Here is a 26258-nt window from a genome sequence, read left to right on the forward strand (position 1 = left end):
CTATTGTGTTTGTTGGTTTTTCACTTAATTCGAAACAAAGTTTATATTTTTTAAATATGCTTGTTTGTTTGTATGTGGAGTTTACGTAAATGTTGTACAAACAATTGATTCTGTAGCTGAACGAATGATCGATTATCATCATCGTAATCATCATCTTCATCGTGCATGCATACTACTTAATAGAAAGTGTAGATGGCGTTAATGGTGACATATAATCCGAAGTTTTTATTGTTGTTGCGATAGTACTGGATTTGCTATTTAGTAAATTAATATTCGTTGACTGCTTTTTAATACCGACACTGCCACCACTACCACATCATCAATTTGACCAATTGCTTGCCCAACTCTGAAGCATTCAATCGATGAGAATTTATAAAAAAAAGAAATATAAAATTCGTGTAAAAAAAAAGCATTTTTTAATACGCATCGTCGCATTTTAATTTAATATAGCATATCTTAAACCACTCAAGCTTTACCTTTAATTAAAATTTATCATTTTTCTTTGTAATTCTACTATTGCAGGTCCGGGGAAATATATTCAAAAGCAAAGCGTTTCTCGGGTAGGTTCTTGACCTTATTTTGACATGACGTCAATAAGAATGAAGGCTACGAGAATAATTTAATAATGAAAGGATGTTACGATGTTTATGAAATCTTCCTTTTTTTTTTTAATATACCCTCAGGAGATGCGCCCCCTAGACGTGTAACACAGGAAAGACAAAGAAATAGGGAAATAGTTTGCGCAGTCTAGCGGTTGGGTGTGTGCCCATTGAATAATTGTTATGCCTTTACCGACTGAGCGACTTTACCACCAAAAAAGACTTTACCGCACTTGAGATTTGAACCCGCGAGCATTGACTTAATAGTTACACTATACTCGGCTACTCAGTCGGATACTTAGCCAGTGTTCGTTATTTTCAAGAAAATTTGTCTCTAATTCACGTTTTTGATCGTCAACGTTTTTTTCAAACATTGGTATCAGGATTTTTATATAAAAGTCAACTGATACATTAAAAATTTCTTACGATAATTTATTAGGGAAGCAAATGTGACGTTGAATTCATGGAAAAGATTTCAAATATTTATTATGTCACTCGTTATGAAATCAATTTTTTTAGGAAAACTCGATTCATATCTAATTCTGTGGGTCTTGTCCTAAATTGGCGATCCAGTCACAATAATTTGTATATAAAAAATTCCCAATTGTTGAAAGCGGGGACAATTGCTGTGTATAGATCTTCTTCTCATCCTTAAAAACTGACTGTATTTGAATTTACAGTCAGAGTTTATCATCAAAGATCAAAGCATTCTTAAACATACTATAGTCGGTTCCTTAGTAAGAAATGCACGGTTTGATGCTATTATTTTCAAGAAGTAAACGGAATCTTGCATTGAGAGCATTACTTTTTAAAATTGGAATTTCCAGTTTCCAGTGCGTTTCCATGTGTGCAGTTTCATCTTGCAGCGACTCACTGAGTTAAAAAAAAAAGCTTCACAAGTGTTTTCGATTTTATATATCTAAGGACTGCTAGTAGCTTTCAATAGATGATTTGATAGAAATAATGATATGAAAGTTAGGCATCTCTAATAAATCCATCATAACGAAACTTCATAGATACGAAGCTTAATTATATGTTTAATTATCAAATAAAAAGATCGTGCGCGAGTCTCTTTTTGAAAAAATCTTTTGAATTCTAAGACCATAACTAAGACTGCCTAGTTCCTTAGAATAGAATTGGAGGAATTGAACTTTTGATTTGATTTATTTGGATTTTTTACATGATGCAATTGATCGATTTTTACGCCCACCAGCGAAAGCTGGGCATATACTTAATTTCTCCAAATATTTGTAACATCTAAAAAGGAAACTTCAATGACCTCATCAAAAGTAATATATATGTGTTTAAGCAGTATCAAAAATTCGGAACACATCTAGGCATAATTGTCTGTTCGTCTGTTCACATGTCTCTGTCCTAATCTGTGTAAACCTTCTCCCAGTCGCAAAAACATTAAAATTTCTTGCACGCAATTTGTTATTGAAAATTTGTTAAATCATTCCAAGAAGAGCAGAGAGCATTCTACGACACCTTTTGCTACAAAAATATATGAATTTATGAAACATGCATGAACGACTTGATATAGGTTCACCTTTTATTCTATTAGCTCATGCGGAATCATTATCGGAAACTTGCTCATAAATTTTTTTTTGTTTAATCTACATTCACAATTTCGGCCTGTTCTGCTGGGTATGCCAATAATTTTAAGCAAAGAACGTATCTTATGGAAGAATTGAATCCCTCCATGCGCCTTATTATAAACGATACAAATTTGCCGCTTCCAATATTTCGCGTAAAATCAAAGAAAGTTCGATCCTTATGTGCACATATTAAACTGAGTGTATGTAAAAAATTTTGGAAAGGATGAAACCACTTCTTAAATATACTACTTTATCAACTTTCGAATAAAAAGTAAGCCTTCGTATGACAACAAGGCCCTGGCTCTGGCATTCTGGCACTCTTCGATTAGAGTAGATGAAGAATTGCATTAGGCCAAGTGATGTAAAGGAGTTAAAGGTCGGTCGTCACACGCAATTCTGATTTAATTTATTTGACTTAAATGTTTTTCAAAAATATGCAAAAGTTTTGTTATCTAACAAAAATATTTTACGCACAAAAAGAAAATAATTTCAGTTTTCCCTATATAAAGCTTCTCGAAAAAATAATATGATCATAAATTTTCAACAATGGTTTCATTAAGTACAGATGATATCTAATTGAACTACAACCGTACTAATCGTTAGCAGTTGTTTTTTAGACACTAAGACACTGTTTCTCGATTGTTGTTTACGTCTAAAGCTATGCCCTGTGATAAAAATTCATATTGCTGCAGAAAGTGTACAATAATATCGTTTTTGATTCTCTTTTACACTCTTACACAAGAGCACAAACAATTAACTCTAATATCAATTCGATTGAACTCAATATTCTACTTCGCTCTATACTTATCTCCATAAAAAGAGAGCACCACGTACTTAATAACTTTCGTTCGATGATTAACTTAGGTAACTAAGGACTATTATGAATTTCAATTCGAAGTCTATGTAGCTTGAAGAGTTCATCGTTGTTCATCAAAATTTAAAAATAAAAACTTACATGCTTATCGTGGTGATCCCACAGTTCAACCTTGTCCGGCATGTGTGACATCTCAGCACCTCCGACATGACCCACAAAATGTGGATACGGAAACGTTGGTATTAAATTCATAGGCTGACTTTGATTAAGGTTTGGAGGTGGCATTGTGTTATGATAATCCAAAGCCATCTGCAATAATGAAAGTAGAAAATCAAGAAAATTTCGATTAGTTCCCCGTTACCAATTATATTATAATTTGGTGTTGTTTATTTTGTTGAATCACATTGGAGCGTACATTTTATAAGCGCATACTTGGGTAGAGGTCCAAAAAAAAATAAAATAAAGTGTTGTCTATCCCGAACTAATCTCTGATAAAATATCTATTGCCTTTTATCTATAGCCTTTTCTCCAGATTTTTCGCACATTTACATGTGATCGTTGATTACGGACAAGAGTTCCATTATAGCAATGATAACAGAATTGTGGCAAGGGTCTAACGTGGGTTCCTGCCTGAAAGGCTTAACCCCACGGTGGCCCAAGCCACTTTAAGCGTACTACGCCCCCTGGCGAGTTAGACAATCCCCACAGAGTAGGGGCCTAAACAGCACCAGAGTCCAGAACGGTTTATTGTGTATGGAACAATAAACCCCACTCTGATCAATGGCGAGGCCTAGCTGCACTCAATTGTTCCATTTTAGCTAGGAACAATGATAACAACTATTTATGCATGAAAATTCGATTGGAATCTAAAATTAAAATTATTCACTTACATGGAACTGATCTTGCTGGTGGTGGTATTCAGCTGGATTCACGCCTAAGCCTCCGCCACCATAATAGCGATACTGTTGTTTCATCCAGTTGGAGTGCTGCTGCTGCTGTTGTTGAGCGGCGGCTGCTTGTTGTTTATCAGCGCCCAGCATCCATGGAGGCATTGGACCCCCAGGCCCACCAGGCATACCCGCAGCAACTGCGGCCATCGCAGCCAGAGTATCATCCATTGTAGCTAAGCCAACTGCTGTGCCAACATTTCCCCCAACATTCATTCCCATGTTTCCCATGTTCGGATAATTGTTATACTTCCACGACGCACGTTCAGTGCCAATAGGCCGAGGAATTTTTCGCATGTCATCTGTTTGCTGTTGCTGCGGCTGATTCATCTGTGGAGGAGTTTGCAAGAGCCCGCTGCTGCCAGCATTAGGTACAGATACAGCATTACTTTGATTGGGTGACATAGCAGCCGGAGTGTTTGTGCCACCATTGCCATTTTCTAGGTTAAGAATGTCTCGTGCATTTGGCGGTATATAAGCAGTTGAATAGTCACCTCCATACCATCGTTGGCTTTGTCCGACCTGCGGTTGTGATTGAGGACGTGCCGGTGCTAAGCCAGTTGTTGATGGTAAAGGTTTTCCAGGGGCGGCATTAAAGTTAGACACTGAGTTAACTCCTCCGCTCTGTTGTTGGGGTGGTTGTGGAGCTTGTTGTTGTTGCTGTTGTTGGTTGGGCTGTTGATGAAAAATTCCTGAACTTATAGTTGGTTGAACTGCTGGAAGCGGTTGTTGCACCTTATTGGTATTTGTCGGTTGACCAAATACAGAGGCCCGGGGATTTAAACGCGAAACCGTTGCTCCAAAGCCCTGATGTACTAGGCTTGGATCCATTGGAAAGTTCATTTGATGCGCATTTGCAGCTGCATTCATTTGTGAATGATCGTAGTAACGATTTACCGAAGGTTGTTCGCCAATAGCTCCTGGTGGACCATTCACACGGCTATTCGTACCTGATCCTATAGGTCCAAAGTTAAGAGTTGCGGTTTGTACATCACTGAGAGCAGATGAAGTAGCTGGTCCAGTATTTGAGGTATTATTTGCACGATGTTGGCTGCTTGCTGGTCTCTGTATAGCCACTGTATAACCACTTGGCGGTGCTGCGGATGAGGAAGTTTGGCTAGCACTGGTGGATGGCTGTCCTATTGGAGCTGGTGGTTTAATGACTCCAGGCGACACAGCTTCTGCAACTGAGGAAGGTTGGGAAACGTTGCTACTGTTGGAGCTGGTAATAGATGTTGGGGCTGTACTTTGCTCAACGGCTGACGTACCAGCAACAAGTGCAGAACCCGGAGACCGAGCTCCTGCCGGTATAGTTCCGACGGGGCCTATACCACTTTCGGGTAAAATGGCTAAAGTCTGTTGAGTTGGTACTACCAAAGAAGATATAACGCCAGGTGGAGAAGTCGAATGACTCGAGGAGGCTTTTGAACTACCTACTGGAGAACTTAATATATTTCGGTTGTATCCTGGGGCTTTAGAAGCATCCGCTTGTGGTAAATTATCGTTTACTAAAGCACTTTGATTGTTATAAATTTGTGAATTATCAGTTGAACCCCATTGAGACTGATGGTAATCATTGAATAGAGTGTATTCACTACTTATCTTGGCTGCTAATTGAGCTCCAAAATTGCCACTTGAAGGCATTGGCGCTGCAGATGAAACTGCACTATTTTCCTGGATGCTTGTAGTATTCATGTGTAAATTTGATTGCGATTGTTGTGTCTGTTGTTGTAACTGATTTGATTGCCTTTGTAAATTGCAATTAGATAAATGTGCGCATTGTTGACTTGCATTGCCGGCTTGCGTGTTAGGTGATTGTTGTTGTGTTGTCATATTATTGCCAATTGGCGTCGAAGATCTTTGCTTGTTGGGCGGTCCAATTGGTGTGACGGAACGTGCATGCTGAGCGGAACTGCTTGCAATGCTATTAGCTGCACTGGCTGCAGCGGCGGCTGCTGCCGCAGCATTAGCCGCAGCCACTGCTGCCGCTGCTTCCGCCACATTAAATGTACCAATAGGACCTGCCAAAGCGTTTGAAGTGTTAGCTCCACCCAGAGGTGGTATCGATGAACTTGGCATAGGTTTACCTCTTCCATAAGGAGCTGTAATACCAGGACGTGTTCCACCAAGCAAGTCACTTTTTTTTGGTGACAAATTATTATTACCACCAGTGCCTGTGGACGATCCGCCTGTCAGTAACTTGGCAGCAAATGTTTGCGTATTTACCACCCCGCCGTAATTTATATTAGCGGCTTGCTTGGATCCCAAACCTAATTTCTGAGTTCCAGTACTAATATATGTACTGGATATCGAAGTGTTCTGAAGAGATTTTGTCCCGCCCGACACCTCTTTATGTTTAGAACCATTATTGTTGGAAGATACTGCTCCGCGACTTGTCGGCAAAGATTGCTGGGAATAGAAAGGTTTATTAGGTTGAGTTCGCCCAGTTTGTGGTTTTGGGCATGCATTGGGTGTGCCCTGACTCTTAGACGAAGACTTGGAATTGGGTAAGGCACCACTTTTAGAGCCGGTACCTCCCAAAGAAGTACTTTGGTGTGTAATAGTGCCTGTTGTCGAAGAGACGGACGAAGCGGTAGAAGATCCTGAAGACATATTGCCTTGTCCAGAATTTGAAGTGACGGCCAATGCAGTTTTATTATCCCACATTCCTACGGTCATCGTGGAAGCCGACGAGTAGCAAGACGAAGCTGCGGGCACTGTGGACGCTTTAATGCTGGTATTAATGCGAGGCAACATTTGAAGAATATCAACATCAGGATCTTTGATAAGAGCCAATATTAGCATATGAGCCTGCTTTGTGGCCTCAGTGAGTCCTTTAATAGTAATGCTGCGTTCTGACTGATTTTTTCCTTGCTTCTCGACCTCGATATGAGCTCCTGTGGTGGCGCGTATTGCATTTATATTGCTGCCAGCTCTGCCAATGACACGTGAAATAGCATTCACTGGTACCTGCACTTTTTTACAAGTCATTTCTGGCATAGTAGAGGTGACCGTAGATGTGGTTGACACTCCTAAACCAGATGATGTCGATGTAGAAATTGGATTCGTATTAGAAGTAGCCGTTGAAGAGGATGAACTGGCGGCAGTCGAACTACCCTGTTGCGTTGAGCTTTTGCGCACGACTTCTTTCCAACCATTCTCACTGCGCTTTGACGGCAAAGTTGTTTTTGCGGCAGACAAGACTGCAGTGTTGGAATGATCCGTTGTTTCTTTTTTAGTTGAATCTTCCGGATTCTTAGTGGCTGAAAAAACCAATGATTTACGATTTCCACCACCGCAGGCCGAATCAAGCTTTGATTGTTGCTGCTGTTGTTGTGGTTTATGTTGATGGGTACTGTTGTGAGAAAGTTGAGACGAGGCGGTATTAGCAGATGTTTCTTTTGGTGCAAGATTCTCTTTCTCACGTTGTCTACTTAAATCCTTCTTTTTCCCGTTGGTACTTGTCACAGCTGGTGGCGCAAAAAAAATTGTATTGTTAGTATTAGGGAGTGCCACCAAATCATCTTTTCTGTTATGTGGCTCAAGCTTTTTCGTAGTTGCATTGTTGGGAGTGGGATGAGCTCTTGATTGCAATGTATTGCTTTGAGCATTTGCTTCTTGGTTTCTTTTAGAACTTCCTGACGATTTGCTAACGGCGGGCTGTTCATCTTTTTTAGCATTGGCCTGCTTGTTTTGGCCGGATGATCTGCTAGATAAATTTAGATTCTCTTCTACCACAGGGCTGCTGTTACGCGTTACTAGTTGTTTCTTTTTCTTCGGTTTGCTTTTAGCTCCAACTCCAATTGACTTCTCAGCGACGGAATTGCTGTTAATACCGTTAGCTTTCATATCGGTACTAGAACATGAACCCTGGTCAATCCCCGAATCGCCTTCTTCGCGATAAATTTGTGGAATCGGTTGATCATCATCGTCTTCGCCGATATTGTTTTCCTCGTGGTCGCTATCTTCTTCCTTGTCGGAGTCTTTATCATTGTCCGGATCATTTCCATGGATGCTTCCTGAAGCTTCTTCCATTTGGCGACGTTTCTCCTCCTTTTTTTCCATTTTTTTCTTTTTCTTACGTTCACGGCGACGAGCTGCCGCAGCACGGCGGGTTTCTTCTCGTGTTCTTTCCATATCCAATTCTTCCAGGAGGATAGAAGCATTTTTATTAGCCTTAACAGCTTGGGCCTCTTTCGCAGCTCTGATTATTTTCATACAATCATAACATTTCTCGGACAACTCTTTATCACTGATAGTGCTCAAAAAACGATGCATCTCTTGATCAGAAGGAAATTGAGTAACATATTGAACCATCCATTTAACCACTTTGGTATGACCTTTACGGAATGCGGCCATAAGGCAGGAGACACGACGATTATCCTGAGAGTCTATGTCTGCATTGTGTCCATATAAGATTTCGACAACGCTTAAATGACCGCCGTGGGCAGCCAACCACAAGGGGGAATTGCCTTTCTTGTTTTTTACTTCGACGGCAGCGCCGCGCAGAAGCAAAAGCTCAACAAATTTCAAATGACCTTTATCGGCAGCTATTGTCAGCGCTGTATCTCTAGACGTAGGTACCGGAGCGGCATTGACGTCGGCACCTTTATCTAACAAAACCCGACCCACTTCTATGTAACCACCTGAGGCCGCCTCCATTAGTGGAGTTAACCCCGTTTTAGCCCGATGTTCAACATTAGCTTTCCGATCCAATAGCAAACTAACGACTTCGTGGCGACCTTGAAAGCAAGCTAAAGTCAAGGCAGTATTACGATTAGTTTCGATTTGAGCATTAATATCAGAACCCTGATCCAGGAGTAATTTAACAGCAGCCGTATGCCCATTCATAGCAGCCAACATAAGTGGCGAAATACCCAGTTTGCTACCAGTTCGAGAGTTAATTTCCGCACCATTACTCAAAAGCAATTTTATGATGTTTACGTAACCACCACTAGCAGCTAAACTTAATGGTGTGTAATCGGAAACATTTCGGTGTTCTTTGTTAGCTCCCACGCTTAGTAAAAGTTCAACCACCTCGTAGCGACCTCCAGAGCAGGCGAGAGATAATGGCGTATCTTTGGTGCGTTCAGATTGAGCCTCCAAATCTGCTCCATGCTTTAGCAAGATATCAACCACTTTCTCATGCCCAGCGGTGGCAGCCAGTATCAATGGGGTAAAACCTTTTTTATCACGATGTTCTATGTTTGCGCCTCGATTTATTAACAATTCCACAAGTTCTTCATGGCCACCGGCGCAAGCTAGTGTGAGAGCGGTATCATGATTAGAATCCGTTTCCGAGTCCACATCAATGGTTTTATCTAGAGCAGTACTTGCCGCAACTGCCTGCTGATATTGCTGTTGGGCAGCGGCGTTAGCTGTAATTGAAGAATGAAAAAAAATATTGCATAGAAATTAGAATGAAAAATGGATTTCGCGAACAATTGTCAAAGCCACCGAAATACCTTGACTACCAGCAACAGATGGTTTCAATAAAGAATAACGATTTCTTTCTTTGCGCGATTGTTTGTCAATGACTTTCTTGGCTATACCGCCAGGCATTTTACCTGATCCACTACCACTGCTGGTAGATGCTTGTGGCAATACGGAAGTATTTGCTGCCACGGCAGTTAAAGCTGAACTTAATGGTGCTGGTATGACGAGTTGATGTTGCTGTTGCTGTTGAGCAGCAGCAGCGGCAGCATGAGCTGCAGCTACAGCCATCTGCTGTTGAGATTGAGATTGCTGCAATTGTTGCTGCTGCTGTTGTTGTTGTTGTTGTTGCTGTTGGGGCGTTAAAGCACACACGCTACCCAAACCCACATCAGTGGCAGCCATAGTGGAGAGCGTCGAACAAAATTGATTAACGCCTCGTGCTGTTTGTACCTGAACCGCATTAGGATGTGGTATAACTACAGATGGCTGCGTTTGTGTGGCAACTTGTACCTAAAAGGAAATAAAGGAACGAATTTTTGTAGGATTGCTTGCGATATGTGATATGAAGAAGTGATGAAAATGCTTTAACATCTACCTGTGTTGATTGCTGTTGTTGCTGTTGATGTTGTTGTTGTTGTTGCTGCTGCTGCTGTTGCATCAATAATTGTTGTTGTTTTTGTTTTAAAACTTGCTGGTTGAGAACCTGGTGAGCCAATGCTGTTTCCTGCTGCTGTAACAACATATTATCATGCAATGTACCCAAACCGGCTGACTGCTGCGGCTGTTGTAGCTGCAGTTGTTGCTGTTGTTGCTGTTGCATTAAACCTTCAGTTGTTTGTTGAGACAAATCTTGTAGTATCTGCTGCTCTTGTTGTTGCAATAATTTAAGCTGTTGTTGTTGTTGTTTTTGTTGATCTTGCAATTCTTGATGATGCAATTTTAAGTGTTGTAGCTGCTGAGCTGTAGCAGCCACCATAGCATTTGTTTCACCGTCCTGCTGCTGCTGCTGCTGCTGCTGCTGCTGTACTGTGGGTGGCAGAGGTATGAACAATTGCAGAGATTGCGAAGATTTGTCAGCTACAGCAGTCCCAACACCACTACTACCATCAACGTTAAAAACGAAATTTGTAGGTGCCGCAGCTGCTGCGCTAACCGCAGTACCCTGTTGGCTGTTTATATCTTGTTGCTGCTGTTGTTGTTGACCAGCAGCAGCTGCTGCTACTGCTTTCAAAAGCCTCACATTAGATTGTTGCTGTTGCTGCAGTTGATGTATATGTTGTTTAAGTTCTTGATCTAGTTCAAGTTGCTGTTGGTGTTGTTGCTGCTGCAACTGATAGTCAGATACGGCAACAGCACTTTGATTGTTGCTTGTAGGAGGTACATTTTGCTGTAATTGTTGTTGTTGCTGGGGTTCTTGCTGTTGGATTGCTTCGTCTGTGAGATATTTCTAAAAAAAAGTCGAAATTTCAGAAATTTTACGCTTCGTTAATATTATTGTAATCGCTTACCTGCATTCTTTCACGCCTGCATCGTTCATCAACTTCAGTAATGGCTTGATGCAATAATTGGGAGAACTGATAATCCAAGAATAAGGAATTGCCTTGCCGTTGTTGATCGGGTTGCTGTTGTTGTTGTTGTTGTTGCTGCTGCTGTGCCTGGTGTTGCTGTTGCTGTTGCTGCTCTGCTTCATTAACTGCCAATATTGCCTGTTGAGGTTGCTGTTGATGAGATGCAACTGCGGCGTTGTTCATCAAATGATCTTGATTGGACCATTTTGGCGTTAATGCCCAATTACCATTCCAACGAGTCTTACAAATGGAATTAATACCAAAATCGGCCAAATCCCCGCAATTTAAATTGTTAGCAAATTCCTAAAGAAAAGTCACAATCAAAGTTAAAAGGTGCTTTTTTATCAAGCACTCTGTGATTTCAACACACCTGTAAGGCCGGGTCGTGGACATTATGAATGACATGGAAAAATTCATCCATTTCCACTTCTATGTCGTACATTTCTTCACGTATAGCTTCTTCATTGTCACCAGCTGCCACTGCTGCGACCGGGCCAGCTTGTGAGGCAGGTGCAGCATTAGCCGCATTAGCAAATTGCTTAAGGGTTTCAGTATCCATAGAAGCGGGGTATATAAGGTCAGGATCAGGTGATGCAGCCGTAGCTTCGGCAGTTTCAATTAAATCTGAGCAAACTATATTCGTAACTTCGCTACCCACCTCCTTTGAATTTGAACCAATGGCGTGTTGAGCGAAATGTTGTTGCAAGGCATTACTCAAAGCTTGACTTCCGGTATATTTAACATTCACGTTCTGCGGGAACACTGTCAAAACATCCGTACTAATTTCATGACGCAAGTCCTGGAAAGCTTGCGATAGATCATCGGGTTTAAGGGGTACGGTGGACATTAAACTCTCAAGGCGTTGTGAAAGTTTAATATTTTTCGAAGGTGAGTTCAAGTCGCATTCGGTGTTTTCTTCGTTGGGTGTGGTAGTTGTTGTGGTAGCGGTAACATCTTCAAATTGTTGGTCTGCTTCGGGATTGGTATCTTCATCCGGAGCAGTCTCTTCGCTGCCTTCAACTACGTCCTCAGTGGTAGTTGTGTCTCGATCTTCCAGAATTAGGTGACTATCAACGCGATCCTCAATGTCACCTTCAGAATCTTTCTTCAGCGATTCCGAATCCAAACCTTGCGACAAATCCGGTTTGAAATCTTCCGAAGGTACACTAACGGCAGCGGCTGCTGCAGCCGCTGTGCATAAAGTAGCCAAATTTTTCATTTCAGAATTTACTTCACATCCATCCACACTCTCCAATAGCTCGTTCGCGTTTAAAACAGCTTCCATCAGAAGCTGTTGCTTATCAGGTGGCGTTTCAACGGGCGATTTAGGTTGCTTATGGGAAATGCGCTGACGTAAATCTACAATTTGCCAGCCTTCTTGCAATTTTTTTAGACATTCTTGCTGTTCAGCTGGATTGAGACCACAAGCTTTAGCTACTGCAGCTGCAGCAGCAGCAGCGTTAGTCTTACTTAGAGCATTTAAAGAATCTGTCGTAGAAGTATTGTTGGTTGCTATGGCTAATTTTGGATCTAAAACCGCTTGCCCCAAGGCCTCTTGCAATTCTTGGACAGCTTGACTTTGTAATTGCTGTTGTTCGCTTTCCATATTCGAACCAATTTCCATTAGTTGCTGATATTCCTGTTGCTGTTGAGTATTAAACACAGCACTTGCTCCCGAGGATGGCGAAGCCAAAGGTGATGCTGGGGAATTACTCAAAGCAATCACGCCGCCATTCACATTATTAGAACTGTTAACATCTAAAGCAATTTGTTGCTGTTGTTGTTGTTGTTGTTGTTGGGCGGCAAATACCATATGATTCATGATCGCTTGCTGAGCTTGCAAAGTAGGAGTGGCATCGTTCGTAATCAACATAGGCTGCAAATATGTAATAACAGTTATTTTAAATATGTTTAGGATGCGACGTAACACTCACCAAATTGTTGTAAATGGACACCATCTGATTTTGTCGAAATACTGGCTGTTGTTGTTGTTGTTGAAGTTGCTGTTGTTGTTGTTGTTGTTGTTGCTGCTGCTGCTGCTGCTGCTGCTGCTGTAGAGCCAGAACTGATGCTTGTGTACTGGATTTACGCAACATTTTGCCATCCTTCTTTGACACTGGTTTAGCCTTAGGTCGATCACTAATTGCAGTACTCTGGGATACTTCAGACGCATTTGTGATTCCACCGCTTTTTTGGTTGCTTTTCATAACCATCCTTTGTGTGGGTTGTTGCTGTTGCGATAGCTGTTGTTGCGATTGCTGTTGCTGTTGCTGTTGTTGTAATTGTTGTGCCGTGGGCTGCCCCAGAACAAATTGAGTACCTGGTGGCAAAGTGGTTGGTGCCAAGGTTAAGGTTTGACTGTTATTAGCGTCAAAAAGTTCTTGCATCACCATAGCTTGAGTTGGAGCAATATTTTGAGGTATTGGTCCACTAGCGACCAGCATGTGTTGCATATCGCTAGCATCGGCAACACCTGGAGCCACTATTAATGGGACGCATAATTATATATGAAAATTAGACGATATCATTAAAACAACAATTAAGATGGACAGATACGCCTCAACGCGAATTTTTGATAACCTTCTGAGTAAGGCATTTTTGAGGGAGAATGATGTCATACCATGGCATGGTCGATCAGTTTTAGAAAACACAACACGTGTTTAAATCAACATATCCTTGCATAATATGGCTCGTGAATTTTGGGGACACGTTTTTATTTCAATTTCAATTACCCTAATTTTTTCTGAAAAATTGTAGATAATTTTCATACATGCTTGTGTACTGCATTTCAGACCGATTTCTATATACATTGTTAATCAAACATTGTTTTTGCCCACTAGGGACAGATCGCGCCACGCCCCTACATGTTACATTCAGATTTGTATGCCAATTTCTGTTACAAGATGGATGTTCTAGCAAAAATTAAGTGGCAGAAGGACGGAAAGAAAGATAAATATAATTTGACTCAAAACCGTCAACTGTCTGAAAATTTGTGGGAGCTATGAAGGGTATTCCTGGGCATTCGAAATGGAAGCAGAAATCTAACGAGCGCCTGCTCTTGAGATGTGAACAGTAATAGATAATAGTAGTAGATAGATAGATAGATGATACTAGGTAGTAATTTACCTGATAATAAGTTTTGGTTCATTGCCAGATTATTTTCGGCTCCATCCCCAGAATTACCTACAGATGAGCCTGGAGCAGGAGCAGCCAACTCCAAGTAGGAAACAGGCACCAAACTCGGCGGAACATTTTGTTTTTCTGATAACATCTGTAGAAGTAATAAAATTTATAATTTACTGCTATTGGACTTTAAGGATGAATAAAACTAAACTGGTCAACACAATAAAAGTATTGAAAAAGTTGGAAAATAAACAATGGATTTTAACTAAAAAAGCATGTGGTCAAAGTAAAGTCAGATGCAGGAAATCATAATATCCTCGTGTTATCTACCTCTTGCTCTTATCCACTCACCTTACGATAATCTTCTCTGAAAAATCGACGCCTCGTAAAACGGGCCTCATCATTGAAGAAGGAGAATTGTACCTGTTGTTGTTGTTGTTGTTGTTGTTGTTGCTGCTGCTGCTGCTGCTGCTGCTGCTGCTGTTGTTGAAATTGCAATTGTTGTTGTTGCTGTTGTTCAGCATTGGCAGTGGGCAAATTAACTTCAAACGGTGCCGGCGGCTGTTGACGACTCTTTCGCTGAGCTCCTTTTATTTTTAGCTGCGGCTGCTGTTGTTGAGATGTCTGCTGTTGCGGCTGGGATTGCTGTTGTGGTGGCTGTGTAGAGGCTGCTAAGATCGGAGGTGCTGGTGGCGCTTTTTGTGGAGGTGTCAGCGGTAAAATATGGGACATTTCCAAATCAAAATGTTTTCGTGATTGTGTGGTTTGATTATTGAGCTGCTGAGCCATCTGTTGCTGTTGCTCTATATTACTGCCAGCATTACCGAAACCCGCCTGCAGATGAAATAAGCGTGATTTGGCAATCAAAGCCTCTTGTTGCTGCGCGCTTAATGAATTGATGTCAATAGCTGCGTATTCTTCACCACAACCTTGACTGTTAACGTCATTACTGACTGCAGCAGCCGCCAATTGTAGTTGCTCATCTAGATATTCATTTCCGGCAGTTAGAGTGTTCTGATTCGTAGTGAATTGCTGTTGATGAAATATTTGCTGATTGGACGCCCTTACAGCTTCTGATACTTCGTGAAGACCAGGCGGAGCACTTAACTGTTGCAGCTGTAATTGCAATTGCTGTTGCAATTGCTTGTGCTGTTGCTGCAATTGCTTTTGCTGTTGAAGATTGATGAGGTGTAATTGATTGGTCGCGGCAGCATTGGTGCCCGTCGAATTGTTCATACCTGCCGCATTGGCTGCATTCGCAGCTGCTGCAGCAGCGGCCGCTGATTGCAATTCATTTTGGTGGTTTTGTATAAAGTGCGGATACTTGAAGAGCAATTCAACGACGCGAGTGTGTCCACCCTTGGCTGCTTCGATTAACATCGTGCTGTTGTCTTTAAGTTTATGGAAAGGATCGGCTCCGCTCTTTAAAAGGTATTCTACCACGGCTTGATGGCCACCGGCACATGCTAACGATAAGGGAGTATGGTCATTGCTGCTGGTTTGCTTATTGACATCAGCGCCCTTTTGAATAAGAAATTTTACAGTACACAGATGACCAGCACGACATGCTTTCATAAGTGGAGTGCGACCACCTTCCGATTCATGTTCCAATTCGGCTCCGTAACTAAGAAGAACTTCGGCAGCATCGGTATGACCATTTTCGCAGGCATGCGTTAAGGCGGTGTCACCCGTTTGCGTCTCGGCGTGCACATTAGCTTTATTCTCCAATAGAAATCTAACTAAATCGGTATGGCCTTCTTGTGCCGCTTCCATTAACGGTGTAGATGCACCGAGTTCTAAATTTGCGCCGTGCTTTATCAAATATTCGGCCACTTCGCTAAAACCACCGCAGCAAGCCAAGGTTAAAGCTGTTTCTTGAGTTTCTTCCGTAGTAGCATTAATGTTGGCTCCTTTACTCAGTAATAATGCCACCACTTCAACATGTCCTTCGCGGGCAGCTTCCATTAACGGTGTATAACCTTCATCATTAACTTCCTCAATATTAGCGCCACGTTCAATCAATAGAGTAGCTAACTCCACATGACCGCCACAAGCAGCCAAAGTAAGAGGTGATTCGAATGAATCAGTTGGCATATTCACTTGGGCCCCCGAATCGAGCAAAAGTCGGGCAACTTCTACGTGGCCATCCATAGACGCCTCCATTAAAGCAGTATGCATTTCGTCAGTTTTATGCTCTTGATCAGCACCGGCTTGCAACAAAAAACGGACCATGTTCAAATGACCTTTATAGCAAGCCAACGTCAACGCACTCTCCTTAAATTCATTTGAATGAGTGTTAATGCCAGCACCATGTTCCAAGAGAACCTACGAAATAAAAACATTAAAAGAAAATTCGATTTTTTTTATTCGCCGAGCTTAGTCGCTTAAATTACTATCACATCAAATAAGATCAATAAACATCACGGCACGCGTTTATGTTCCATCTTTTTCTAATCTTTATTTTTTAACTTGATTGTTAACTAAATCTTATAAAGATACGAAAAGGTACCAGAACATTATAACGACGCTAATAGAATCATATCTCGGATTATCATCATATGTAAAAAAAAGCCGGCAAGACCACATTGGACAATAATATAAATTTAGTTCTTCAATTTGTTTGATATGAACTTCACCTTAGCTACGTCGACATGGCCGGCAGCAGCTGCTTCCATTAGGGGGGTGTGACCATTTTCATTTTGCTCTTCTACGTTAGCTCCATGTTTGAGCAGCTCTTTAACTACCTCTACATGACCGCCAGTACAAGCAAACATTAAAGGTGTATTGCCAGTGGCACAGTGCGCATTCACATCGGCATTATGGCTAAGTAGAAGTTTAACAATCTCTAAATGACCGGCCGAAGCTGCCTCCATTAAAGGTGTGCGATCTTTTTGTCCCTTATCTTCGACTTGGGCAGCCGACATGGCCAAGAGGACCTAAATTATAAAATTATTTGATTAGCAAATATATTTGAAATGAAATTCATTCAAAGTTACCTGAGCTAATTCATAATATCCAGCCGAACACGCCATGGACAATAAAGAGTCGCCATCGTCTATAGATTCATTAATATTAACATTGCCTTTTCCCAATAAACTGCGAACCGTATTGACATCATTGTCATTGCAGGCAGCAATCAGAGTGCGAGAGAACATACTATAGATGGCATAATAATAAGCATAGCATTTTATTCGACTTATTATTGAAAATATAAACTAATTAGCTTACGTTTTATCACTGCTGGCACCGCGCATCTTAGTTAAAGCCTGCTTAGTTTCATCTATAGCATGGGTAGCGTGGCGCAAAACCGGAGCTTTTTCATTGGCTATAATAAATAAAAAGATATAGAAGCACCAATAATGTCAATACTATTGTGATTTGTTAGAAATGAAACTTAAAAAGCTAGACCTACCAGCAGCTTCGAAGAGGGCATTAAGATTACGGCTACGATCATTGTTAACATCGAGCAAGAAATCACCACTCACTTCATTAGGATCTTGTATTTCTTCTTCCTCATCTTCATCGTCGATTTCTTCCTCTTCGTCCTCTTCATCGTCATCGTCGTCGTCCTCATCGTCTTCATTCTCGTCATCTTCATCTTCTTCGTCCTCTTCGTCTTCCTCGTCCTCGTCCTCATCGTCGCCGTCATCTTCGTCCTCATGCCCTTCGGCATCGTGACCGCAAGAGTCGGGATCTGATTCAGGTATATCATCCTAAAAAAGAAAAAAAAAAAAAAAAAAAAATTGTGAAAAAAAAAAATATATTTTTTTTATTAAAAATCGCTCATTTCGCCAGACAAAAAGTTTGTCCTATATTTTTGAGCTAAAACATTTTCAAAACGTATTGCCTATTTTTGGTTGTCTCAAACCCAATTATGCAGTAAGCGCAAAAAAAAAAAAAAACACAATTCTTTTTTTTTTTTTTAATTAATGCTTGAAAAAATAAATTATTTTTACTTGATGTCTAAGGCCAGCAAAATTGTTGTACTTGTAGTAGTAGTAGAGCAGTACTAGTAGTAGTAGATGTATTATGGTATGAATGTAAAAAACAAAAATAATGAAATGAGAATTATTTTATTATTATTATTAAAGAGCAGAGAGATTTTTTTTTCATTATTATTGTCACATTTCAATAACGAAATTTTTGCTAGAAATGATCGAGTTTGGTTAATAATTTTTATGCATTTTTATAATTATTTGAAACAACAAATAACGTTGATGTTTCTTGCGAGTAAAAGAAGAAGCTTGAAATTTTACTAATTTTAATGCAATGGGAGATTTTTACAATTAAACGAAATCAAAAAGGGAAACTATTATTAAACTTAAAAATGCATAAAAACGACGCAACTTACCAATAAATCTGGCCTTAGACACAAGCATGCCAAAAGGATCTACAAAAAGAACGAAAAATAAGAATAAAATAAAATTTGAACTAAAACCATAAAAGAAATTGAACGTGGAGGTGAAAAAAAAGAACGCAAATGAAAATAATTGATTCACAAATTGATTCGAAGACAAAAAGACAAAATTGACTTTTAGAGCCAGATCAAATGGCGTACGATAGGATGAAAGCAAGCAATGAAAACCGAAAAAACACTGCATGGGACACAATGTTAATTGTTTAATAATTTTATCATGTGAATCCTCTTAAGGCGTAGAGAAAAACTTTTTATATTTTATGTATGAGAAAAGCATACATATTTTCTTATCCAATTATCCAAAAGTAATCGAGAATTATATTACATTCGATATAAACTGGAGTTCAGTGCATGAATAAGTAGGAAAAATAATTAAACACATTAAACCCATGGGTTGGATACTTTTCTGAAGAACATTTCTTCTCCATCTTGGATATCCTCACTTTTCTCAATTGGACACAATCATTTGAGGATAAGGTTCGTCGGGAATTGGAAACAACAGAAGTTTACGTAAATTGTCATGTCATGGTTTCAGGTATTATGACCCAAGAACCGAAGAATTCTTATCCCATTTCTTTCAGTAGCAGTTTTAGAAGTCAGCTGCCATTATGGGACCCTTTCGATTCACGTATGCACCTTTCGTAAGAATTTGTTTCCAATTTCCCAAAATTTATGCCTACAGCACTCTGCTCTCCCACCCCCTTACCACTACCCGTCCACCTTCCCCCACATTTTGATTCTTAGTGTAATAGTGTACACCGTGACAACATGAGCACAGAGCATTTGGTTTGGGCTGATTAGCTGTATTAGCTAATTAATTATATGTCAAGCAGTCGTCACAACATTGTGTAAAAATATAATGGATTTATAACAAATTTTTACAAGAACATAATAAATTACTTGTAATATCGAATATATCACTGTTCGCTACGAAGTGCACTTTAGGCAAAGAAATAGCCGCGATTATCTTTAATAATAGTTTGACCTTCAATATATTGTTTCCTGCCTCGCATAACAGCTGTCCGTTTATATTCTAAGAATCAATAATTAATCCATTAATAGCAAAAGCGTTTGCGATAATCGTTCTTAAAGATATTTATAAAGTCGAATTGTTACGCCTTGCAAAATATACGCTTATTGGGGTTAAATGTTAAAAGAACACTTTAGCTTAAAAGTATAGAAAAATTCATACTTCATCTCTATCTGTTCTCCTTAAAATTGCCTTAGCGTACGCAGTATTGGAATCGAAAAAATCATTGCTACGAGATTTTAAACTTTATGCTAACTCAATATGTAAACTGCAGTCGAAAGGGTCAATCAATTTTTACTTTTCGACTTTTCGACTTTGCGTTCAAAAGCGCACATAAAGTTATATCAACTGCTTTATGGAAGAAGAAGAAGAAGAAGACAATTCATTCATAAGATTTGCTATTAATTAAAATATTTTTTATGCCGTAGACGCGTAATATAGTATTCGGGCACCATTAGGTTGTTCGGAAAGTAATTTCGTTTTTATTTTTCTTAACAGTGAATTTAATTGCATTTTTCTATAGCCAAGTTAACATTTTGATAAAAGATGATATCGTAACTTTATTTGATTCTGCGCAAACGTGTTCCTTATGAAAATGTTCCTTTCGATGTACCTTGCTGCCAGAAAAGAATTATTGGATGCGTATGGAGGCGATCAATGGATAGACCAAAAAAGATAAAATAAAGGCATTAATTGAATCAAGCCGCCGAATGACAACTCGTGAGATCACTTAAACCTTAAATCTATTAAATTCTACTGTTCTTGGTAAACTATTTATACACGATAAACAAACCGACTTTTGTTTTGGCCAAAAAAAATGAAATTTCTTCACGAATCGCTAATACGGTATTTCTACTGTATTGACCTGTAATGTTTGACCTTGACTTATGAACATCGTTTTTTTTTTTTTTTTAATCTAAGATCTGGGAGCTTAATTTAAAAAAAAAAAAAGACTACAAGTAAACTGTACCCTCCCTACAGCACGAACTTACTCTAACGCGCGAAATCCTCGCAAAATGTGATATGTTATAAAAACTATTGAAAGTAAATTTTTAGCAAATTTTTTAATTTGAAATTAGGAAAAATCCCCTAGTTCTACTAGATAGTATGTATACTCTACAGAGCATTAAAAAAGGCCCAGGCTTAACTGAACAGTTAAGAGTCAAATTTTTTAAATAAAGAGCCTTTCAATGAAATGAGCATAAGGAGTATAAAGTTTAAAAGGAAACTTCAAAAATTCTTAACATCACATAGGGAAATTAATAAAGATGTTTTAACCAAACGCATATAATCTAACGTAAGGGATTTTTTGCAAAAGGGCAAAAGAGCATAGATCGGAAGATAATGTGGTACGTGCCCGCAATTAAGAATATTTTAATAAAGACATTTATCTTAATTATGAAAATATCAGATAGTTTGGAAATTTTTGGCGGTTCTTCTTCACTATGAAATCAATAAATTTTTTTTGTATATACCAAATAATTTTTTTTGTCTTGAATGAATTAACTTTTTCTGCGACATCACGAAGCGTTAGATGTCGATCAGTTTCAACCATAGGTTTTAGTTGCTCGTCATCGGTGAGCGCTATCAAAAAGCGATAAAGCTTGCATTGAAAATATCTGGAGGGTCATTTCGCAAACTAATCAAACACCATTAATAATACATATAATACGTGTTGTTTCTCTATGCGCTTCTGCTGCTCTTTTACCTTTTTTGAAATAAAGTAAAATATATCTTATATAGTCACTCTGATCTTTCAAATCTTACTTACGTCTCAAAAAATACATAAGTCGGCTCATATAACATATTTTAAACTCTAACCTTATTTATCTGTCTAGGTACCTGAAAAAAGTGATTTTAACCTTCTGTGTGTTTGGGAAAAACTGCGAGAGATTTCGGGACTACCTTTAATTTTTTTGATGTCAGAGAGAGTTTCTAGAAAACATGTGTACGTACCTTGTCGATGCAATCTTATTAATATATATATATATATTTTTTTTAAGTGAATTCAGTAGCACCGTGAGAACACGTAGAAAAACTTCGTTTTTGACGAATTTTCGCTGTGTGATAAGCGTTTTCGCGAAACAGTTTTGCTTTCTTTCAAAAGGTTTTTTTTCTTAAACCTTATCGCAGCAGCAGATGTTCAACAATAATTTTTTGAACAATATTTTCATATTAACGGTCAGCCTTTGGAAAAAATTACTCAGTTAAAAAGTTACAATTGTAAAATTATTCAAAAGACCTTTTTGGTGGTTAAATTCATACGCTTTCTAAGTCAATGAAATTTGTTTAATAGAAAATAATCAACCACCATTATATCACTACAATTTACATACATATGCGTATGCGAACACACAGGCAACGGTGTAATTATCTTAATGTAAGCCACCACCACCACCACCACCACCACCACCCCCACCCCCCCCCCCACCACCACTACATCTATTACCACAAATTGTTCAGGCAACTGAAAGTTGAAATTTGGAAGAAAAAACAAAAGCAGATGACATGTACTCGCCTCAGAAACAATTTTCGATATTCTTCACGTAAACCACATTATAGGAGTAAGTAAAAATGATCAGATTATTTATATCTGCTAAAGCATCCAAAGGCGAGGTGTAAACTCAAAGGCTTAGGCTATAATTGATTAAATATGGAGGGACTACTACGACATAAATATGGATTAATATCCCGTTCATTGTCATAGTCCCTACTAAGGATAACTAATTACAAGGAATTTATCTATAATAACACCATTAAAAATGCTATGATCTTGCAAGTTTCCTGAGGAAATGTATTAACTTATGGTGTCGCACTGTTTTTCGCATCCTAAATATGTTTTAAAAAAATTACAATCAATTCTCAAAACCATTATTTATCCCCCCTCAAGTTTTCAGTTTCAGTTCAGCGAATTATATTTTTGTCAATAATACCGATTTTACTTCGTACAAGTCAGATAGGGCTATGGTTGGATAGTCGGACTCAGCCTAACATCTTGTTCGTAAAATTTAGTCATCGACTTACTCTTTTCATCTGCAATTCATTTACAGTTCACCATAATTTAGTAACGAGACTTAAGATTGATTTTCCAGTTATTATGTATGATCAACTAAGTAGTTCATAAACCTACCTGACTGCTGAAAATTGGATCGTTATATTCACTATGTCACAACGGTTTCGAAATTCAGTAGAAGCTATTGTAAGCAGCTTCGTATTGAAAATGGCCGGCGTCACTCGAAGGGCGCAGCGCGACAAAAGCCGAAACTTTTGCTCATTATTCATAACCTACGTTAGTTGATAAGTGTTTCCACTATGCACCAGCTGTGCCTGTCTAATATTATCGGTTATCAATATTAAAACTTTTTTTATTTTTTTGTTCATTTCATCAAATTAATAAAAAAAAGTCGGAGATCAATTTCAATTTAACCTATCTGCGATTGATTTGATCTGCGTTATCCTGATCGATCCCTTAAACAGGGAATTTGAAAAGCTAAACAATTCCTCCTTACTATAGAAACTGCGAATTCCATGTGCACATTCTATTGGAAAAGCCTACTAAGCTTGGCCGAAATAGATAACACCTCGAATGGCTTAAGATAGACGTATAGATATACGACTTAAATTTCTCCCGTTCGCATATTTTTTTTGATTTTCGGAATATTTTTATCAAATTCGTCATTGCGTCATATTTTGGGTCAAAGACGATGAAACCCATCACAAACGATTCTTACAACCCAGTCTGCAAATAAAGTTCTATAAAATTTTCAATTTAGGCAAAAATCGAAGGAAAATAATATTACTTTGATATACCCAAAGAAGAAATATGAAAAAGCTCTTTTTGGAGGCAGACACGTAGTAAAAAGCTTTATGAGGAGGAGAACTATAACTCAGCAACAGGTAATAGGGTTATGTTTGCTTCCAAACATATGTTTTATAATCGTCGAGCCGAAAACCGTTCAAGCCTATAAACAGCAAAGCTTTTTTACAACTAAATGTTCTTGGAAGGCATCGTCTTTAATCCATTAGTAAAGGAAAAGAAGTAAGAAAATTACATTCGGTCGTGACCGAATATATATAAATGAAGAAGTAGGCGCGGTTGATTTTTTCTACTTTCAAAATAAAACTTTTTGTCGCGTAGGCACGTGGGCGTTGTAGACGTGCCCTTGGAAAAGTTTAAGTCACCTCCAAACGCTGTTGGAAATATGTAGGCCATGAGGTCATTTTCGTTATCACAGGAAGAACGTTTACCACAGATACTGTTCAGTTGCGCAGATAGACAAATGGACAGACGGACTTGTTTGGGTGCGTTCAAAATTTTAAACTGGCAAAGAATAACTGTTCAGTTATGTAAACGGACCGACGGACTTGTTTGGGTGCTTTCAAAATTTTAAACTGGCAAAGAATATATATATATATATAGACTTTATGGAATTTTTGAAACTTATTTCTGAGCCTTATAGAGGCATTGAAAAATATTAAATTTCGATAAACTATAAAATCGGGCATGTGTGGTCAATTTTTCCCACCATTAGCACCATTACAAGTGTTACTGTATCAATTTACGTAATCCTTTGGTCATGTCCTTCGAACGATTTGGACAATTTTCGATAGTCCCATTTTTGCGACCAGGTGAATGTTTAAAATAGATATTACACAGACGGGCATGCTGCAATCGGTTTAGAATTGATTGCTGATCGGGAATAGTATATACTTTATGGGGTCTGTGATGACTCCATCTAGGTGTTCGAAACGTTTTTACAACATGAATTTACCGCTTCTCCCTTCAATCAAAGGTATAAAAAAAAAAGAGAAAAGAACAACAACAACAACAACAATCGACCCCGAGAATTCAAAACAAATATAATAAATTTCTCTTCAAAGAGAGTTGAGAAGTTTATTCATTTATGTTTGATTCGTTTATGCTTTATTTTCTCGCTTATTTTTTTTTTTTTTGAAATTTTCAATTTTTACATGCGTTCTGCATACATTGGCCATTAAAGTTATGGTCATGTAAAGATTATGGGTTTTGTCTGTGCTTTTCAAGTCACGAGAGAATTTTAAAAGTTGCGGCATTGTATGAATCATACTTTCAAGTAAATAAAACGAAATATTTTTAAAGTTCTGCATTACAAAGATATTTTTAACAAAAACGAAAATATATATATATATATATATATATATATATATATATGTATATATGCATATATCTATATATATATACTTCATATTAGCATTCATTGTTAGCGGCGGCCATAGAAAAACAAAAACGGAGCAAAGATAATCAGAGATCGCAATAACAATGATTATACAAATAGATCTCTCTTTCAATTGGTTTTTATAGACCCGGAATCGGGGTAAAATCGATCCGCTCAATCAACTACATTGCTTTATCTTAAGGGAAAAAGCAGATACAAAAAAAGACACAAATTGATTGAATAAAGATATTTTGCAAAAGAACATTTTGATGGATAAAGGATTATCATGACCTCATACAGGCTATGATTTGAAGCTCTATGCAATCAAGGTGACCGAAAAGTGACACAGTTCGAAAGTTTTTTTTTTTTTACTCACGAACTTTAATCATAAAGTAGTAAAAAACTCAAATCTTGTATTCCGATAGAGGCTCGCTTTTCGCTACTTCGTCCCAGGTAGCGCATTTTGATATGTCAACGCATATTATTTTAGACCAACCTTGATTATATAAAGCATTAAAACTGAGACTTTGCTGCCATACATACAAAAGCTTAGTTTCTATTCATTTAAAATGGAAGAAATGACGCCGGTTGCCTATAAATTTTGTTTTCTTGTTCGCGCTGCGAACAGCGGCGCACCTATGCGGTGAAACCACTAATCAAAATATTTGGTTTGGAAGGACATTATGATACAACTCTCTATTCTGTTGCCTCAAAATCACAGCAATTGGATCGTGTAAAGAAGACGTCAAAGGCAATCTTAAAAGGGATTTTCAAGGCAATTTTAAAAGGGATAGAAACCACGTGAGTTGATCGTAACTGTAATATAATAAATAAGAAGATTATGGCTAAAGCTGTCAAACAGACTGTTAAGTATGACTACTCCTAGCAGTGATAATTTATTGAGCTTACTAGATGATAATGGCCATCTAAATATGTTCGGTGGCATTTCAAGTGCATTTCGCATGATGCATGTGCTCAAAAGATAGGCCCATTTCTTCCAAATTTTCCATATTCAAGGCAATGCACTCGTGCATTAATCGATCTTTCTCAAAACATATTAAAATGTGCAAATGTTTTTTATATTATTTTTTTTAGAATACAATAGATAAAAATGGTCCGACCAATCCATATTCAACAGCGATCGTCTTTCGGCCAAGCATATGAAATTTCATTAAATTATTTCAAAAATACCGTTAGATGGATATGAGAAAGACTGGCAAGATAAAATCAAATCAGAAACTTATAATGAATCGATGGCTATATCAAGTCCTTCTGGATGTCGTATATATTCATACAAACCTGGTATATCTCGTAGCAAAAGTGGTGTAGGTAAGTTAAACTGACAAATGCTATAAGATAGGATAGGTGTATACCTCCGAAATACTTTTATGGCGGGAAAATTTTACCCCAAACTTCTTCAACTTTTGCCTGGCGAAATCACTTCAAATATTTATACCCTACACCACTTGTGGTACAGAATATACTGTAACATGCAAACAAGCTGAAGATAGACTAACTAATAGTCTTTGAC

General features: G+C 38.6%; 1 protein-coding gene across 8 annotated transcripts in view; it reads right to left on the reverse strand.

The window, feature by feature from the left end:
- Positions 1-26258, reverse strand: part of LOC119638892 (ankyrin repeat and KH domain-containing protein mask) — a 41179-nt gene continuing 14921 nt past the window's right edge. For 6 of the 8 annotated variants that reach the window (XM_038035985.1, XM_038035987.1, XM_038035984.1 and 3 more), the window contains 15 exons: positions 18437-18475; positions 17498-17798; positions 17314-17410; positions 17082-17241; positions 16722-17021; positions 14437-16410; positions 14089-14233; positions 12897-13444; positions 11333-12838; positions 10903-11265; positions 9990-10841; positions 9424-9904; positions 3902-9336; positions 3153-3320; positions 1-346 (listed from right to left, as the gene is read on the reverse strand). In XM_038035985.1, the coding sequence (XP_037891913.1) occupies positions 320-346; positions 3153-3320; positions 3902-9336; positions 9424-9904; positions 9990-10841; positions 10903-11265; positions 11333-12838; positions 12897-13444; positions 14089-14233; positions 14437-16410; positions 16722-17021; positions 17082-17241; positions 17314-17410; positions 17498-17798; positions 18437-18475 (12396 nt within the window). In that variant the 3' untranslated portion in view covers positions 1-319. The remainder of the gene's footprint in view (positions 347-3152; positions 3321-3901; positions 9337-9423; positions 9905-9989; positions 10842-10902; positions 11266-11332; positions 12839-12896; positions 13445-14088; positions 14234-14436; positions 16411-16721; positions 17022-17081; positions 17242-17313; positions 17411-17497; positions 17799-18436; positions 18476-26258) is intronic. The other 2 variants (XM_038035989.1, XM_038035988.1) reach the window with 2 other exon arrangements.

The sequence above is a fragment of the Glossina fuscipes genome, unplaced genomic scaffold (genome assembly GCF_014805625.2).
Source record: "Glossina fuscipes isolate IAEA_lab_2018 unplaced genomic scaffold, Yale_Gfus_2 110, whole genome shotgun sequence".
Taxonomy (NCBI): Eukaryota; Metazoa; Arthropoda; class Insecta; order Diptera; family Glossinidae; genus Glossina; species Glossina fuscipes.